At 40.6% G+C, this 18,308-nt stretch overlaps 1 protein-coding gene across 1 annotated transcript in view; it reads left to right on the forward strand.

Moving 5' to 3' along the window:
- LOC138165306 (disabled homolog 1-like) overlaps positions 1-18,308 on the forward strand; it is a 484,798-nt gene that overhangs the window by 425,582 nt on the left and 40,908 nt on the right. The window contains exons 10-12 of the mRNA XM_069093489.1: positions 12,494-12,550; positions 12,642-12,692; positions 18,130-18,192. Of these exons, the coding sequence (XP_068949590.1) occupies positions 12,494-12,550; positions 12,642-12,692; positions 18,130-18,192 (171 nt within the window). The remainder of the gene's footprint in view (positions 1-12,493; positions 12,551-12,641; positions 12,693-18,129; positions 18,193-18,308) is intronic.

Raw genomic sequence — 18,308 nt, forward strand, 5'->3', positions numbered from 1 at the left:
TTTACAGATATTTCCCATTTGTTTTTTTACTCTTGACAACAACCTTGGGAAATAGATACTATTGTATTATTATCCCAATTTTTCAGTTGAAAAAATGAAGTGGACAGTGGTTAAATGACTTGCCCAGGGTCATATAGTTAGAAAGTGTCTGAGACTGCATTTAACCTCACCTCAACTCCAGGTCCAGGGCTTTGCCCACAGAGCCACTGAACTGTCTTGTGCCAGACATGGTACTGAGAATGAAAGACAAATAAAAACAATCCCCTACTCTCACAGAGCTTATATTCTTTATGGAACAAAATATACACATATATGAACACATATAAAACATGTTAATATAGGGAAATATGTGAAAACACAAATCACGTACAGTTTAGGTAGCTACAGGGATTTAGAGGGGAATAAAGAGTCCAACTGAAAAGCTTAAAAAAAAGTCCCAGTAATTTTTGGAAATACCTCACTCCTTTACCACCTCTAAATTGAACTCTCTTTTTTTTCTTAAACTGCACCTGTGATTTCATCAGTGTAGGGACCTCCCAGGTGACAGAAATCCCTGCTGTAATGCAAATAAGTACTTTCTTTATCACTTCAAACCTTAGAAAGTTACCTAGGACCCTGAGGTTTTGTAATTTGTCTAGGAGCACACATCATGAAATGGCACTTCTCCCAGGTCTTCCTAACTCTCTGATTAGCTCTATGTCCACATCATATGACCTTTCAAACCTTTCCTCATACCAGAGAAAAAAAACTGTGCAGACTGACAATGTATACAGCATTCTGCCCTGGGGTCCCCCACCTTTTTTTTTGAAAGGAGGAGTATATGTTTCAATACTTGTCTGAGAAAACCATTGTTGGTGTTTCAGCTGCTCAGAGTTTAGTTTCCTCTTAATAGTTTTCATTTGCCTGGATGTCATTGGGTATATACATTTTTCTCTTCCATTGCTTAGTTTACTTTGCATGTGTTTTTTAATAACCCTATGTTCTCTGAAAGATAGTAGCAATCGGGGCGGCTAGGTGGCGCAGTGAATAGAGCACAGGCCCTGGAGTCAGGAGAACCTGAGTTCAAACCCAGCCTCAGACATTTAACACTTACTAGCTGTGTGATCTTGGGCAAGTCATTTAACCCTAATTGCCCTGCCCTCCCCCCTCCAAAAAGGAAAAAAAACGTTTTTTAAAAAAAAGGTAATAGCAATTTCTTAGAGATTCTCCATGGTCAGTGGACCTCTATTTTCCTGAGTCCTTTTTGCTCTGAGCTCAGGGTTAATCTATTTCAAGTCTGAGTTTGTACTTTGATCAAAGCTGCAAAGAAGCATTTCCTCAGTAAATTGATAGATCTTGCTTTTCTCAGAGTTTAAGTCTTTTTTTTTTTTCATTCTGGTCATTGTATCCAAAGTACCGCTATGACTGGTATACAGTAAGCACCTAATAAATGCTTAATGATTGATTTCTCGTTACCAAAGCTTCTTTTCCTCCCCCAATCTTCCTTCAGGCCTAGTGCTTATTGAAGACACAGGGAAGGAAATTTTGGGATATTATAAGGAAGAACTATCCAATAGGTAGTGTGAGCCATAATGAGGAAGTCTCCTTGATTAGGACTGAGTTCTCCATCCCTAGAAATATTCAAGTGAGGTTGGATGATCATTGGTCAGGAAAATTTTAGAGATGGTTCATGCTTTAGACATGGATTGAATATTCTGCCTTATGGGGTGCTTCCTAGGCTAAAGATTCCATATTGTGAACAGAAATGCTAGATTGCAACCCTGTTCACCAGAGAGAGAGGTTAGGAGCTTTTCTCACCCGTCTGTAACCTATCATCAGTAGTGGAGTTAAAAAAAAGAATCTCAAAAGTCCTGTTGGAGTACCTAGCATCATATTATCACTCTAAGCTGGCCATTAACCAAATATATCTTGGGTAGCATAACAAAATATGTATATTTAAAGACTCTGGAGTGAATTATTACCCTAATAAATGATTCCTAGAAGTTTTCAACAATTCATCACACAGGATTCAGAGGAGCAAGCCCCAGATTGGGAGTGAGAAGGTTTGGGGATCCAATCCGCGCTTGCAAAAGTTAATAGCTATGTGGCCTTGGATAAGTAACTTTACATTTCTGAGACTGCTTCAACATCCATGAAATGAGCTTAGTGGTTTTCACTTGCTTGCTTCATAGGGTGAGAACAAGGATATAGTGAGATCACCTTCTAAGTATACAAAGTGTCCATAATAATGAAAGACAATAATGTTACAATTGTCATGAAATAACAAGAAAACTTAGTTGGGTCCTAGTCAAAGGAAAAGGAATTCTTTGATGGGATCCTGTAAGACCTCTGTTCCAGCCAGGCTAACAGTCACTGAAACTCCATTGAAGGAGAACCTTCTACCACCACTTAGTAGCTCTGCGATCCAGGTGAGTAGAAGGAACAGTACAGAGAAAACTGAGCCTAGAGTCAGAAAAATCTCAGTTCAAATCCTATCCCAGATACTTACTAGCTGCGTGACTTCAGGCAAATCACATAACCCCTTTCTGCCTCATTTTCCTCATCTGTTAAATGAGGAAGTTGAATTTGATGGAATCCAAGTTCCCTTCCAGCCCCAAATGTACAATTTTAAGTCTCTAGACCTCTCTGTATCTTTCTTCCTTTCTAAAATGAAGGAATTTGACCTAATGATTTCTAAGGTCCCTTCTCATTCCAGACTTCTGATGGAAGTCAACTTATCACTCTGAGACTTGTTTCCTTATGTGTTGAAATAAAGGGGTTGAACGACATGACTTCTAAGGTCCCTTTTATGACTCAATGATCAATGCATCTGTAGATAGTTCTGTGGCTTCTTGTATCTGAATGTCAAATTTTCTATTCAGCTCTGGTTTTTTCAGCAAGAATGCTTGGAAGTCCTCTATTCCATTGAATGACCATATTTTCCCCTGAAACATGATACTTAGTTTTGCTGGGTAGGTGATTCTTGCTTTTAATCCCAGCTCCTTTGACCTCTGGAATATCATATTCCAAGCCTTTTGATCTCTCAGTGTAGAAGCTGCCAGATCCTGTGTTATCCTGATTGTGTTTCCACAATATTCAAATTGTTTCTTCCTGGCTGCTTGTAATATTTTTTCCTTGATCCAGGATCTCTGGAACCTGGCTATAATATTCCTAGGAGTTTTCTCTTTGGGATCTTTTTCAGGAGGTGATTGGTGGATTCTTTCAACCTCTATTTTGCCCTCTGGTTCTAAAACATCAGGGCAATTTTCCTTGAGAATTTCTTGAAGGATGATTTTTGGTTCTTTTTTTGAGCATGGCTTTCAGGTAGTACAATAATTTTTAGATTATCTCTTTTGGATCTATTTTCCAGGTCAGTGGTTTTCCCAATGAGATATTTCATATTGCCTTCTATTTTTTCATTTGTTTGTATCTGTTTAATAGTATCTTGATTTTTCATGCTCACTAGCTTTCATTTGTTTCAATCTAATTCTGAAGGAATGATTCTCTTCAGTGAGCTTTTGAGATTTTTTTTTCCATCTGGCAAATTTGGCTTTTTAAGGCACTCTTCTCCTCATCACCTTTTTGAGTCTCTTGCCATTTCATTTAGTCTATTTTTAAGGTGTTATTTTCTTCAGTCAGGTTGTTGACTCTCATTTCATAATTTTCTTACATTGTTCTCATTTCTCTTCCCAATTTTTCCTCCACTTATTTGGTTTTCAAAATCCTTCCTAAGGTCCTCTATGGCCTGTAACCAGCTGGTATTTTTCTTTGAAGCTTTGATGCAGGAGTTCTGACTGCACTGTCTTCCTCCTGTTCCATGCTTTGATCATTTTTGTCCTCAAAATAGGAGTGTAAATTTGGGTTGCTCTGCTTGCTTTGCTTCCCTTGTTTGCTTATGTTGCCACTCAATTACTTGACTTCTGGGCTTTTTGCCACAGTAGGACTCTGCTACCAGACAGGGGAATTTTGTCCCAGTTGCTGGGGTTTTCTCAGCTGCTGGAGCTGTTAGTTGGGCGCCCTCTCTGAAGCCTCCCCATACTCTGGCAAGCTAGTCATGCACCTCAGGACTTCCACCCTAGAACACAATCCAGATCCAAGCAAGTTAAAGCAAGAGCGATTACTCCTCAGACTGGTCACTTGGTCTCCCTACAGTCCTCAAGCCAGGAGCTGAAGTTGCCACATGGCAGTGGCTGCACAGCCTCAGCAGGTTCTCCCTCCAGGTGGTAAAGGCTGGACCACACTCCCATACTACGGGATCCCAAAGTCCATACTGCACTGACCTCTCACTTTATCCTTAGCATTTATGTGTTGGTAATTCTGGAAACTGCCACAGCTGCTGGTGATCTGAAGTCCCTCAGATCACCTGCTGGTCAGGCCTGCCCTGGGGCTAAAACCTCTGGCTGGTGCTGGGCTAGGCTCAGCTCCCAGAGTGCTGATCTGGCCCCTTCCTGCCGGCCTACTGGACTGTTTTCAGTGGGAGGTTAGCTTCTCTCTATCATTTTGTGGGTTCTGTAGATGTAAAGTTTTTCTAGAGTCATTTTTTACTTGAATTGGAGGAGATGGAAGCCAGAGCCCCATGGAAGTCCTGTTTCTATTCCACCATCTTGACTCCACCCCTCTGTAGATAGTGCTGAATAATTATGGTACGCTTTCAAGCATGGGGTTTTCTCTGAAACATTGGCAGAACATTTTAAATAATCAAATTTAATATTTCCCTGGTAAATTCACAATGAGAAGGAAAACCAAGGAAGGCTTCCAACATATTAAGTGGACCGCCTGTGCTGACCTGTGGAGAGGATACACATGGGATGGACAGGTGGGGATAGGTGACTTGAGCTGTCAGGAGGAAGTTCCAAAGGGAAGAGCTTCGTCACAGATCTACCAGAATATGTTTGAGACTTTGTGACGTCAGCCATTCACATGCCATTTCAGAGTTGTTTCAAGGTTTGGGCATTTATTAGTATCACAGAAACTTAGCATTATTGGAAAGCTTCCCAGAGGTCATCTAGGCCAAATCATTCCTGAAGCATGAATCCTAACCAGTAGCAGAACCAAAGTGGGCTTTTATAGTCATTCACAGTGCTGAACGAGAAGCTGGTTTGTGCAGTGTGCCATGTTAGGAGATCATAAGAGTCTCCTAATTTTATACAGTGATTTTAACTCTTCCAAAGCATTCATCCATCTGTTCTCTCATTGGGTCGTCACAGCAACCATGGGAGGAAAGTAGAATGGGAGTTATTATCTCCATAGTACAGATGAGGCAGCCAAGCTTCAGACATTTGAAGTGAGTTGCTTAACGTTGCCCAATAAACTAGAGAAGGCACTAAGATTAGGACACAGGTCTCTGGATTCCAGGCCCCAGAGGGTTCTTTCCATTAGGCCCCGATGCATGGCAGCTGAACAAACAGATTCCAACAGGGAGAGGAGAGGGGGAAAAATCACAACCAAAAAAAAGAAAAATGTGGCCTAGAACGGCTGTGGGAGCAGCCGGCAGATCTCTCCTCACATGGTTTTCCCTTTGATGTCACATCTCTCCATGTATAATTTCCTCCAATTTGCTCCAATTTCAGCGTCTGCATGTGCTCTCCAGGCTCAGTTTTACCTCCATCCAATATTTCTTATTGGCGCTTGAAGGCCATCTGGGCCACCAGAGCATCCTTTCCCAGAGAGGAGGGAGGGCCCTCCTCCCCTCTGTTTGCACAGGCTCTTCCAAGGGAGTGGTGTGCAAATATTCTCATCCCTTTGATAGCAGCCAATACCACTCCATGGTGGCTGAGCTTCCAAACTTTTCATAGATAGGACCAGTGCCAGATTTTTTTAGTGTTTTGTAAAGCGCCTGAATGTTCACCAATGAAATTATGAATCAGTTGATAAGCATTTATTAAGCATAAATGGGTCAGTGAACAAGCATTTATTATGTGTCACAGAGTCAGAAAGACCTGGGTTAAGTCCTACCACAAACACCATCTGTCTGACTGAATAGGTCACTTACCTTCTGTCAGCCTCAGTTTCTCCATATGTAAAACAGGTATAATGATAGTGCTTCCCGGAGTGTGAGGATTACATGAGATAACACATGTAAAATGCTTTGAAAAATTTAAAGTGCTATATAAATATGATGTTGGTGATGGTGATATAGAAGGCAGCTAGGTGTTCCAGCGGATAGAGTGCCAAGCCAGAAGGCAGAAAGGATCATCTTCCTGAGTTCAGATCTGACTTCAGACACTTGCTAGCTATGTGACCTGGGCAAGTCACTTAACCCTGTCTGGCTCAGATCCCTCTTCTGTAAAATTATCTGAAGAAGGAAAGGGAAAACCACTCCAGTATCTTTGCAAAGAAAACCCCAAAGGGGGTCAAAAAGAGTTGGGCACACCTGGAATGCCTGAACAACAGAAACAACAAGAAGGTAATGATTGCCAAGTGCTGGCCAAGGCCCTGCCAGCTCTTTTGTAAGCTCAGTCTTCGAGCGTTAACGTAGAGGTTAAACAGCTTGGCATGGGCATGGTCACAGACCTGGTATGTGTCAGGGGCAGTGCTTGAAACTAGGTCACCCAGATTCCAAGAGCAGCCCTCTGCGGACTACGCTACACAGCCAAACCAGCTGCAATGGGACAGCTTCCACCTCCATGGCCCTGGATGTTCTCCGGGGAAAGGGCTGCCTCTCAGCATCAGCTGAGGATTTTGTTCCCCTTCCTGCACAATGGAAGAAAAAAGTTTGCAGATCTTGCCTAATGTCTAGCAGAGGATTCAAGCTTCCCCTCATTTAAAGAATACACATTGAAATAGTTCATTGCTAAGGGATTCATAGCTTCATATTTTCAACAATTTAGAGTTATAAGGGGTTTCAGAAGGCATCTACATTGTTTTACAGATAAAGAAATTGAAGGCAAGAGTGATTTACATATGGTCATGGGGGATGGAGTAGAATAGCAAGGTGACTTTGGGGACAGAAGAGTTGGGTTCCCTACCTCTGATGCTATGTGACTCAAGGAGAGACAGCTCCCTTTCTTCATCTGTTCAATGGGGAGGTTAGACTGGATGGCCACTGAGGTCCCTTTCATATCTAAATCCATGCCTGGGGCCATTGGCTCCAAATCCATCCCTCGTTTCCCCCATTCTCCAGCGGGATATAAATTCCTTGAGAGTAGGGACAGTTTCATCTTTGTCTCTATCCGCAGTGACTGACAGATAGCAGAAATGGTGACTGGTCACCATGGGAGGATTATAGACTCAGAGCCAGAAGAGACCTTACAGGTCACCTCCTCTTTAACAGATAAGGAAACCGAGGCCAAATCAGATCGAGTGACTTGTGAAGGATGGCACAGCTAATAAATGTCCAAGGCAGCATCTGGATTGGCATATTCTTCATTCCAAGTCTAGTACACCAGTATTGATACTTAGCAACAACAATACCTAGTATTTACATGGTACTTGAAGCTTTGCAGAATGCTTTCCATACCTGGGTCATCTCAAAAGCCTTAGCGCAGACTTAATCTCATTTAATCCTCAAAACAACTGTATGAGGTAGGTTGCATTATTATCTCCATTTTACAGATGAAGAAACTGAGACCAAGGCAGGTTAAGTGACTTGCCCAGATCTGAAGCAGAATTTGAACTCAAGTATTCCACCCTCACATATAGTTCAGAGGAAGATAATGATAAATTTAAGGAAAATAATCACATTTTTAAGTGCCTTGTTTTGCAAATCTCTTTACACTCATTATCTCATATTTTAAAGGATCCTTTAAAACAAATCTTGATCACTTTATTTCAATGTGTTTTTTCTTGTAATCTTATGGGTTTCACTTGATGCATTTAAAAACATGATTCTGAGAAGGGGTTCATAGGCTTCTCCAGACTTCCAGAAGGGTTCATGACACATACACAAGGTTCAGAACCCTTGTACTAAAGGCAGTAGGGAGCCCTGGAATCTTCTTAAGAAGGGGACTGGCGTCATCTCACCAGAGCCATGGAATGATTGCTTTGTGTGGAGAATGGTTGTGGAGGAGAGAAACTAAGGACCTGGAGAGAGCATTCTCTCTGAGGGCAGAGAATACAATTAGGAGACTTTTGCACTAGTCTAGACAAGATGTGATGAAAAATTGGAATGAGCATACTGTGCAATATGTTGGAAAATAGAAGGAATACACAGACGATGGAAAGAAAGCCTGTATATCCATGAAGGGCCCAATGAGAAAGGATCAGAGAGTAAAAGATCAGGAGAGGCCAGAGAGTAAAAGGAAAACTTTACGCTTGGGACCAGGAAACTTAGCCAGTCAATTCAACTGTGAGATACAACAATGAGAGAGAATATTTATGGGAAACGTCTGACACCTTGGAAGGAAGTCAGGCAACCAGAAAGCTTTCAGGTTTTCATCTTTTGTTTTTTGGGGTTTTTTTTGAGATATTATATAGACAGAAGTCAGTTATTTCTGCCTTTCTTCCATTTGGCCCATCTGTCTGCCGTCACTCTCTAGTCTAATAGATGCAATCCTTCCCGTGCTGCTTCTCTGACAAGACCTAGGAAAGCAAGTGCTAGGTGCTTTTCTGAAGGAGACTGAGCAAACATCCGATTCCTCCAAAGAGGCTGATTCTTCTTCACTGGGGTGTGGCTTCTTTGTTCAATTAGAGAGGGTATGCTCTAGACTCGATATCGGAAAGACCTGGGTTCAAATTCTACCTTGATACAGGCTGTGTGACTGAGCATGTCAGTGTCCCTCATTTGTAAAATGACCATATCAAGCTGTTGCCAGGTTCAAACGAGGTGATGTCCATGCAGTACTTTGCAGACTTTAGTGTGCTCCATTAATAGCATTTATTATCACTTGCTGAATTGAACGGAATTGAACACACTGATGTCTTCTTGGGAGGTGACAGTCTCGTGCCTCTGCAAGGTAGCCTCCCATATTTTCACCAGCAGGAATATGATTTGCTGTTGTTGTTTTATGAGAACCACAGGGTGTTTGTCAAATTTATTTAAATCATCAATCATGTTGTATAGCTATTTTCTGTTTTATATTGGACACACATAATGAGATTTTGGACACTAAAATGTTTTTTTTTTTATTAAAAGCTGTGATCTAGAGCCCGTCTGGGGAGGCTAACTCATAAATCCATAGGAAAGAATAAATTTATAAAGGTTATAAAGGCATAGACTTTAGACCACAGTCTGGATTATAATTTATCTCTTTAGTCATTCATTCAGCAAACATGCAAGCATTGCTAAGCACCTACTGTATACAAAATCAGTGTGCTAGGTCCTGGGAGTAATAAAGAGTTTAGATAAAACAAGGTGCCAGTCTTTACAGAGTTCACATTCTAGTAGCAGGATAAGATACAAAAAAAAATAACTGGAACTTACAATAATGTGACACATTCTTCAAAAAGGTACAAGCCAAAGGCAGGTCATGAGAATTGTGAATTGCAGCTTATGTCTGGATGGAGTAGCCTTTAGGTTTGACTATCACAGAGAACCTGCAGCCAGGAAGAGCCTGAGATGTCTGAAAAAGGCCCAGGATATGGAGGCATCGCATGGTAGGCAAACAAATCTGACCTTTATTCTGTGGGCAATAAAGGGTCTCCCTGAAGATATTTGAGACCCGATGAAAGCAGAGAGAAGATTATTCTGGGGACTGTATTCAAATATGGATTGGAGGGCTGGGAGGCAGAACAAACATTTATTAATTGCCTACTACATGCCAGGCATTATGATAAGGCTTTACAAAATATTATCTCATAGGGTGGTAGGGGGGGTAGGCCTAATAAGAATCTACTACGGTCTGGCAAGTAGATGGTACAAAGGCAGAGTGTCCCCCTAAGACCAGAAATCAAGCCCCTCCTGCATTAATTCAGCTCATGCAGTGCCTTCTGCTGTCCTGTAAAGACAGTTTATGTGGCTGATTCATAGAAGGAGCTCAGAGCCCATCTGCTTTCACCCTTTGAAGAATGCGTGAATTCCTCTGTGATATCTGACCTAGATGTACTATAATTGTAGGATCATCAGTATAAAGAAGGGAGGGACCTCAGAGGCCAGCAAATTCAACCCCCTCATTTTACAGATTAGGAAACTGAGTCATAGGCAGTCTAAGGCACTCATCACCCCATTACCTCACGAATTCCAATGGTTCCCTATTATTTCCAAGATAAACAGAAAGTACTTGGTCTTTTAAAGCCTTTTACAACCTGGCCCTTTCCCCCCTTCCCAATTTTATATCCATCTACCTATTCTATGATACAAGAGCTCTGGCCTTCTTCCAGGTCTGTGCCTTTTTACTGGGTGTTTCCCATGCCTGACATTCTCTCCGTCATCTGCACCTCTGCCTCCAGGTTTGTCTGGCTTCCTCTAAAACTCCGCTAAAATCCCTCCTCATACAAGAATTCCATCCCCCATCCCTCCCCTGCCAATTCTGATTGGATCTCCTACTTGTCCTGGATGTATTTCATATGAGCATCATCAGTTGTGTGTTTTCTCCTTCCTCCTCTGTGGGGAGTCCTGGCATACAGTAGGTGCTTAATAAATATTTGTTGTTAATTACGGATTGATTGCCCAAGTTCTAAGGCAAGATCTTAATGTAGAGCTTCCTGACTCAGAGTCTCACTATTCTATGCTGCCTTATGCTTAAGGAAGCATTGTGCTTCCTTGAATCAATTATACCAATAGTGAGGATGACTGCTGACATTTACACAGCATGTTTAGATTTAGAACCCATGTTATAGACATTATTTCACTTGTTTCTCCCAAAAAACTCTATGAGAGAGGTGCTATCCGTTATCCACATTTAACAGATGAGAAAACTGAGGTTAAGACATTTGGCCATGGCCACACAGACAAGTAGGTATCAGAAGCAGAATTCCAATCCAGCAATTCCTGACCTTTCTTGACTTTGCAGCCCCACCTGACACTCGCAAGACAGCCCATCCGTTTTAAACCTCTCATCATGAGGAAAAAAGCTTCCTTATTCTGATCTTTATCCTCATAACAGTTTTGCAAATACCAGAAAAATGACTCTGTTTCCCAAGTTGTCCTATCTCTAAGTGAAACATATCCAGTTCATTGAGCACTTTCTTCTCTGATTTCTTGCCCCTTCCCCATCCTGGTTACCAGCAACCATCCCACAAACTATGTGCAAGGTTTTGTGCTAGATCCTATAGAGATTTTAAAAAATGAAAATCTGTCCTCAGAAGGTTTATAATTTACTAATGGGGGATATGAGACTTGAAGAGGGTGAACATACTCAATCAGGACTCTAAAGAAGGTTCTACTGCTCAACTTATAATCCTGTCCAGCTTTAAAATTTCTCTGAGTTGGTATAAGGATGAGGAGGCACAGGATGCCTGTAGGAGTTGAAAGCAGCAGTTTTCAGCTTCCTTTAGCTGGTGATGATTAAACAGTTATCAGAGCTACACCCAGGCCAACTCTTGCCTTTAATACCCCATTGCTGTGACCGTAGGCCGCACTCAATAAAACACATCATTTTCTTAGGATATGATAAGTAAGGAACTTTGTTACATGGTAGTCCTGACTGGGTATGTCCATCATGGAAGCCATCTTCCCAGTTTAGAAAACATCTCTTATTTCTGGTCAGACCTCTGTCTAACTAATGTCAAGATTAGTCAGCTGTTCCTCATAATCACCAGAAAGGTCGGTGAATATTTGACCTTGTAAAGAATAACAAAGCAGTGCCTTCTGACTACAACCAGGTTCTTATTTTTAAAAAGATTGAACTTAGCCTGACTCAAAAAAAAATGTGTATAATCATAGGGACCAGTTTTCAATCGGGTATTTAATTAAATTCAATTAGCTCTCAGAGAAGTGTTTACCAAGGGGTTTGCACAAGTAGATAGCCACTCAGTTAATTTTCTCAACAGTGGGGTCACCAGTGCACTTGAATTTCTGCATTTTAACCATGCTAATCTGGAGATGATGAAATTTCAAATTCATATTCATTCTTTAAAGATACATCTAACTAATTAAGTTAGATCTTAACCTAAGATTAGCTAGCTAATAATAATAATAGCTAATACAAGAGTTTGTACTTTAGCCAAAACATATGTAACATTTTTATGTGTGTCTATGACTCACTTCACTGTTCTACTAACCATCCATGTTCAACATGACTTCCAATCCACAAGATTTTCACTGTATATAATGGACTCAGAGTTGAGTTGAGGTCATCTCAACCATTATACTCACTACCTAGGTGACTTTGAGCAAGTCACCGAACCTCCTCAAGCCTTATTGCCACAGTCTGTAAAATGGGGCTTAATAATATGTGTGCTATTGTGAGGGATACAAACATTAAAGCATGTAACAAAGTGTTTGTCTTCATTATTATCTATTGTGACTGGGGGAGGGGGGGAGCAAGGGGCATCATGTTCTAGGTAAACCTTAGCTGGTAGTATCAGTATTCCTACCACTTGTAGGGGCTCTGTGATCACAGACAACATTCTCATATTCCTCACAAATTCATGTCATGGTGTGTCTCATTTCATGTCCATTCATCATGCCTTCCAGTTCCAGAATGGTCACTCCTTTGATGACTTTGAAGAACGCTTTGCAGCAGCCATGCCGGTAAGGCTGGGAGGTCCATCTTCAATTCACTTAATACAATTGTCATCATGTCATTCATTTCATTTACACACATCATCCTTTATGGTTTCAGAACAGAAACTCACTGGTGGACTTTGATGAGTGTTTCAGGGTCGATAATCAGGTAAGCTATGAGGTCCTTGCTCTGTTGTGTCCCATGGAGAACCCAGAAGTGTTAGGAAAGCTGGGTTTGGGGTAGGAAAGGTGAGTCTCATAAGGAACGGCAGAGGTCATGTCCAAGGTTGGTCAAAGAAAACTGTTCCCAGGTATGATGTGGGATATCATAACAAGGAAAGTAGCACCGAGAGGGTGATGGCTGGAGAGGGAGGAGGGGAAGCAGCCCTTTCAGCCAAACCAATGGGAATGGGCTAGAGTGGAGGGAAGATGCCCAGGTAAGAGCTCTGAAATCATGGCAAGCATAGCTGTCCTAATGGGCAAAGGGGGTCTGCTTTGGCAGAGCTGAAGGGGTAATGGTAAGAAACATAAACTGGCTTTTAATAAACTGGTATTTGAGCCTCTCCTTTGCCTCTCTAGCTCTAAAATCTTAGATATAGTTCTTCCTCACCCTGAGTTTCAGGTTCCTCTTGGTCAGACTAGATGACCTCTAAGGTTCTTGTCAGTTCTCAGCTCATGACCTTGTAAACTAGGTTGGGGTCAACATGTGATCAGCGACTGATTATTTAAAAATCCCCCTGACTTGTGGTTATATAATTTTACAGGATTTGGTTTCAACTACTCGGATAAACTTGTAAAATTGTGTTGCTGTTGCTGAGTCATTTCAGAAGCATCTAACTAAACCATTTGGGGTTTACTGGACAAAGAGACTGGAGTTATTTGCCATTTCCTTGTCCAGCTCATTTATTGTTTTCCTAATCTCAGACCTAGAAGACGGCTTCAGAGGTCATTCAGTCTGCCCAATCCACCACATTCCTGACAAGTGGTCCTTCAACCTCAGTGTAAATGATTCTTGTAAAAGGGAACCTCTCCATCTTATTTTTGGACATCATTAATTTAAGACCTTTTTTCCTTACCTGGAATCATTTCATTCATTCATCCATTTACTCATTAAATCATTTATTCATTGAACAAATATTCATGAAATACATACTACATAGAGTATTGTTCTGGGACCAGAGGTGTAACACAATTTGATGAAGATACAATTCCTGCTTTTGTGGAGATTATAGTAGCCAGAAAGGATGACACTATTACACATAACTAATCTGTTAGAAAGGAATGAAACAAAGTACTATTTGTGGGTTGAGGAGAAATTCCTTACTAACCAGGGAAAGATTTGTGGAGGAAATGGCATTTGGTTTGGGTTTAAAATATGCGACTTTGGGTAAGCTATGTAACCTGCCTCATCTGTGAAATGAGAGGATTGGACTCCATGAGCTTTGAGCTCTCTTTATTTCCACACCCTGATCCTATGAATGTATAAGAATGCAGCAGATTGATGATGAAGGATGGTATCTGAGGTACAAGGGCCAGTGTGAAAAGGAGACACAAAAGTAATTTTACAAAGCAGAATAAAGTTTGACCAAAGATATAGAATCTCTAAATGAAGGTAAAATAAGTAAAATTGGAATGGTAGAAGGTACCAGGTTGGGGGGGGGGGGCTTTGAATATCAAGCAAGGGATTCTTAACTTTAGGCAGTAAAAAGCTCCTGAAGATTTATGAGTAAAGAATAATACGACCAATTAGGTTTTATTTTCCAATATTTAAAAAGTCATGTCCTATTTTATGCCATGCACAGTAACACCTTGGAGAGACAAAGAAGGTATTTAATCATAATCTTATTGGATACATTAAAGTCATTAAATATGTAAACATCAACAAACTCAAATGCAACAAATATTTACTGAGTGTCTGCTATGTTCAGGGCACTGTGAGACCTAAAAAGACTTTCATAGAGCTCACAGTCTATAGGTAAAGTAGATAAGATGTGTTTCCAGATAACTGTAATACTAGATATATGTATATATGTGTATGTGTTTATAAGTGTATGTATATGATGATTAAGGGTATCTACTATTGAACTTTTCATGGGAGCTAGGGTAATAATTGAGACAGGACATAGAAATAAACCCATTATGGAGCTTTGGACATCCCCCATGGTAAAAGAGTAAATAATGAGTCAACAAAGGAAAAAGATACTGAGAAGGTACAGACAAGTAGGAATAGAAACCAGAGAAATAGAGACAGAGGTAGAGACAGAGAGACAGAGGGGGGGGGGGTGAAGGGGGAGGGAAGAAGAAGGAGAGAGATGGGGAGAGAGAGAAGAAGGGAGAGACAGGGAGAGAGGGGGGGAGGGGAGAGAGAAAAGGAGAGACAGAAGAGAGAGAGAGAAAAAGAGAGAGAGGGGGAGAGAGAGAGAGCATCTTCAGGAGTGAGTGGTTAATAGTTTAAGAAAATGCTGAGAGGTCAGGAAGAATGAATACTAAGAATGGACCATTAGAGTTAACAATGAAGAGATCACCATTATGTTCAGAAGAGTAGGTTCATTTGAGCAATGCAATCAGAATCCAGATTGGAAGGAATTGAGAAGTGAGTGGGAAGAAAAGGAATTGAAGTAAATAGAGAAAGAGGATTTTGTTTTTAATGAATTTGGCTTAAACAAAAGAGGACAGTCATTGGTGGTAGGGTAAAATGAAGGTGTTTTGTTTATTGTTTGTATTGTTTTGTTTTGTTTTTTCAAGGATAAAGGAGACCCAAGAATGTTATAAGCCCACAGGAAAGTAACTATAGGAAGAGAAAGGTTAAAGAGCATACATACAGTAGGATCATGTGTTAAGAAATGTGCAAAGTGCTGCTTTCATTCCTAGGAGGACTGTCAGTATTAAGAAAAGCTGGATGGAAGAGGTGGTAATCAAGCTGGGTAATAGAGGGCAAGTGGGGGTGGGGGAAGTTCAGTGGAAGGATTATAGTTTGTTAGGTTAGCAATGAAAGGCCCAGGGGGTCAAAGTTTCTACCACTCTAGATTTGCAATCACATATGAATATTACAATTGCTTTTAATTTTATTATCCCAGAATTTCATTTTCTATGAAATTTAATTAGCTAAAGGTGCTAGTTAAACATCTACCATGATGGAATGAAATGACAACATGTGTTTTATGCCTCTCTCTATTTTCCTATTTTAGTATTTGAATGAAAACACTCTGGCAAAAGGAAAAATACACACACACACACATATTGGAAAATCAATATTTCAAGTAGGAAGGTTGTTTTAAAAGTTGTGCTTAAGGAGCAAATTAAGCAATAAATTATCTTTATGCTGTTAGTAAAAAGTGTACCATGAGTTCAGCACATTTCAAATGTAAATTGTATGACTTAATTATTAACTTCATTTTAATTTTCTCCCTCCACTAAAAAGAGAGATGTCCTTCTGTTTTAAAGAAAGAGGGTTCCAATCAGGAGCAAGCCCTGAAGCTTCAGTGGAGATGATTAAATAGAATTATTACTTTTATGAATTTTTTTAGGTTTTTCACAGAATAAATGAACCCAGTCCAAGGAATAGCCAAATGACCTACTTGTAGAATTGGCTTTGAACTTGGGTCAGAGACAACACTGCAGAAAAAGGAAGCTTGTGCCCCTCCCGGAGCAGGCAGAGTAGCCTAATGCTTTCTTGGCCCGCTCTTTTCTCAAAATGTGACGACTCGGCCAGAGTTGGAGTGGTGCAGAAGATAATGAAATTATCAGAAATTTGAAATCTAACCATTTTCTCGGGTTTTAACAAGAGTTGGCTTCTCCAACTTTCTCAGAAGTGAAAAAGGCCTTATGTTTAAAGGAAGAGAAATAATACTTGACCACTATTCACATGTATTCTTCAGCACTTCTCAGGAAGCCTTCCAAGCTTTACCAAGAGAGTGCTGACATTTATGAAGGTCACATCAAGGCAAATTTATCTGCATTATTCTGTGTTGTCACTCTTACAGTACAGTGGTCAAATACCACTCAAAGCTGCACCAAGACTTTAGGGACACTCTGGGTATTAAAAAGGGGTCTATGTACTGGGAAAGAAATATGGTCAGAGGATCTGGCCTTGAAAGAGATCTCAAGGGTCATTTAGCTTAGGCCTACATTCGGCTATAAGAAAACTGTCTATCAAAGAGTAACCAGTCCAAGGCCAAACAGAGAGTAAATGACAGACAGGACTTGGTGGAGATGTCCTCCATCCACAGTCACAACTCAAATATTTAAATAACTAAATACATAACTCACAAGCTTTGATTTATTTTCTTTTCCTCTCACTGGGCAAAGGGAGGACAAAAAGAAGAAAGAAAACTCCACTCTTGTAACAAATGTGTATTCACCCAAAACAAAGTCCCACAATAGCCATGTCCACAAATATGTGTTACATGCTGCAACCTATGTCTATCATCTCTCTATCAGGAAATGCCAGTGGTCAAAAATCATAAAGAATTCCACAAATATAGGATTTTTTTATCCCAAACCAACCAGTTTCCTTTGTGGGCCACACCATCTCCTACAGAGGGTGAGCAGGTATTACAAGCAAGGAAACTGAGCTCCTAAAAAGTCAAGTTATGTACGACAATGGAAAAGGCCTTGGTCTTAGATTTGAAGGATTTGGGTTGAAATCCTGGATATGCCACTGGTTACCTCTGTGACCCAAATCGTGTAACTATTCTGGGTCTCTGTGTTCTGAGTTATAAAATGAGTAGTTTACAGTATGTCAGAGCTGTCAAATGTATGCCTTGCAGTTCACAAAATTCCTGAGTGTTGTCTTAATAAGATCATTTGTCCAAATTGAAATAGAAATGCATCCTTGTAGGCCCTCTGTTGACTTAGAAAATCACAAATTAATAATACCTACTTCATAATTTTATCTTGTGAGGATAGATGAGATGAAGCATCTGAAAGTATTTTGAGAAGTATAAAGCATTATATCAATGTAACATATGCATGTGTATTTTATCTATACAAATGTATAGATATGTGACCATAGTATTATATATAATATTATAGATATTACATTAGATGGATATTATATGCTACCTAGAAATTCTATGAGACAGATGCTGTTCCAATATAACTTAGAAAATAAGTTAGATATTAAGAGGTAGTAGTTGGTAAAGGGTAGACCAGATGAGGAAAATCCTCTCATCAGGTCATTCCTGCAGCCACAAGGGAAGCCTGGCATATTAGGGAACAAGATCAGCACTGGGCTTCGCATCACCAGCACACAAGCAGTGAGTTCCAATCCCAGCTCGGCACTTACCCTGGGTTCCAATTCTAGCTCTGGCACTTCCTAGTCGGGTGATCTTGAGCAAGGGGATTCACCCAAGTCCGCTGAACCTCGGACTTCTTGTCTACTGAGTGGGGATGACAATATTCACCCATGCCTGCCTCGCAAGGCTCTCCCGAGGAAAATGTTGAATCCCTCTTTAAGGGAGTGTTATTTATGTGAGGAATCATTAATTCTTTGTAAGGGGTTCGTCAACCATTTTCCAAGAAAAAAAAAATGTGATGAGCATCATCTGTTCCCAAGAGGCAAAAGGAAATGCACTTACGTTGTCAAAACATTTTTTTCTTTCCAGGCTGTGACCCAGTTAGAGCTTTTTGGGGACATGTCCACCCCTCCAGATATAACCTCTCCCCCAGTAAGTATCCATGCTTTACTTCTGCCCTCTGCTCTGCCAGGTGTTTGCTTGTCTTTACTTTTCTTCTCCCAACATCCTCTGCTCTTCACTTAACTGTTATCATGATTAAGAAAGCA

The sequence above is a fragment of the Petaurus breviceps genome, unplaced genomic scaffold, assembly GCF_028583685.1.
Source record: "Petaurus breviceps papuanus isolate PSGF00001 unplaced genomic scaffold, PetGlider_PUasm1.0 208, whole genome shotgun sequence".
NCBI classification, from domain to species: Eukaryota; Metazoa; Chordata; class Mammalia; order Diprotodontia; family Petauridae; genus Petaurus; species Petaurus breviceps.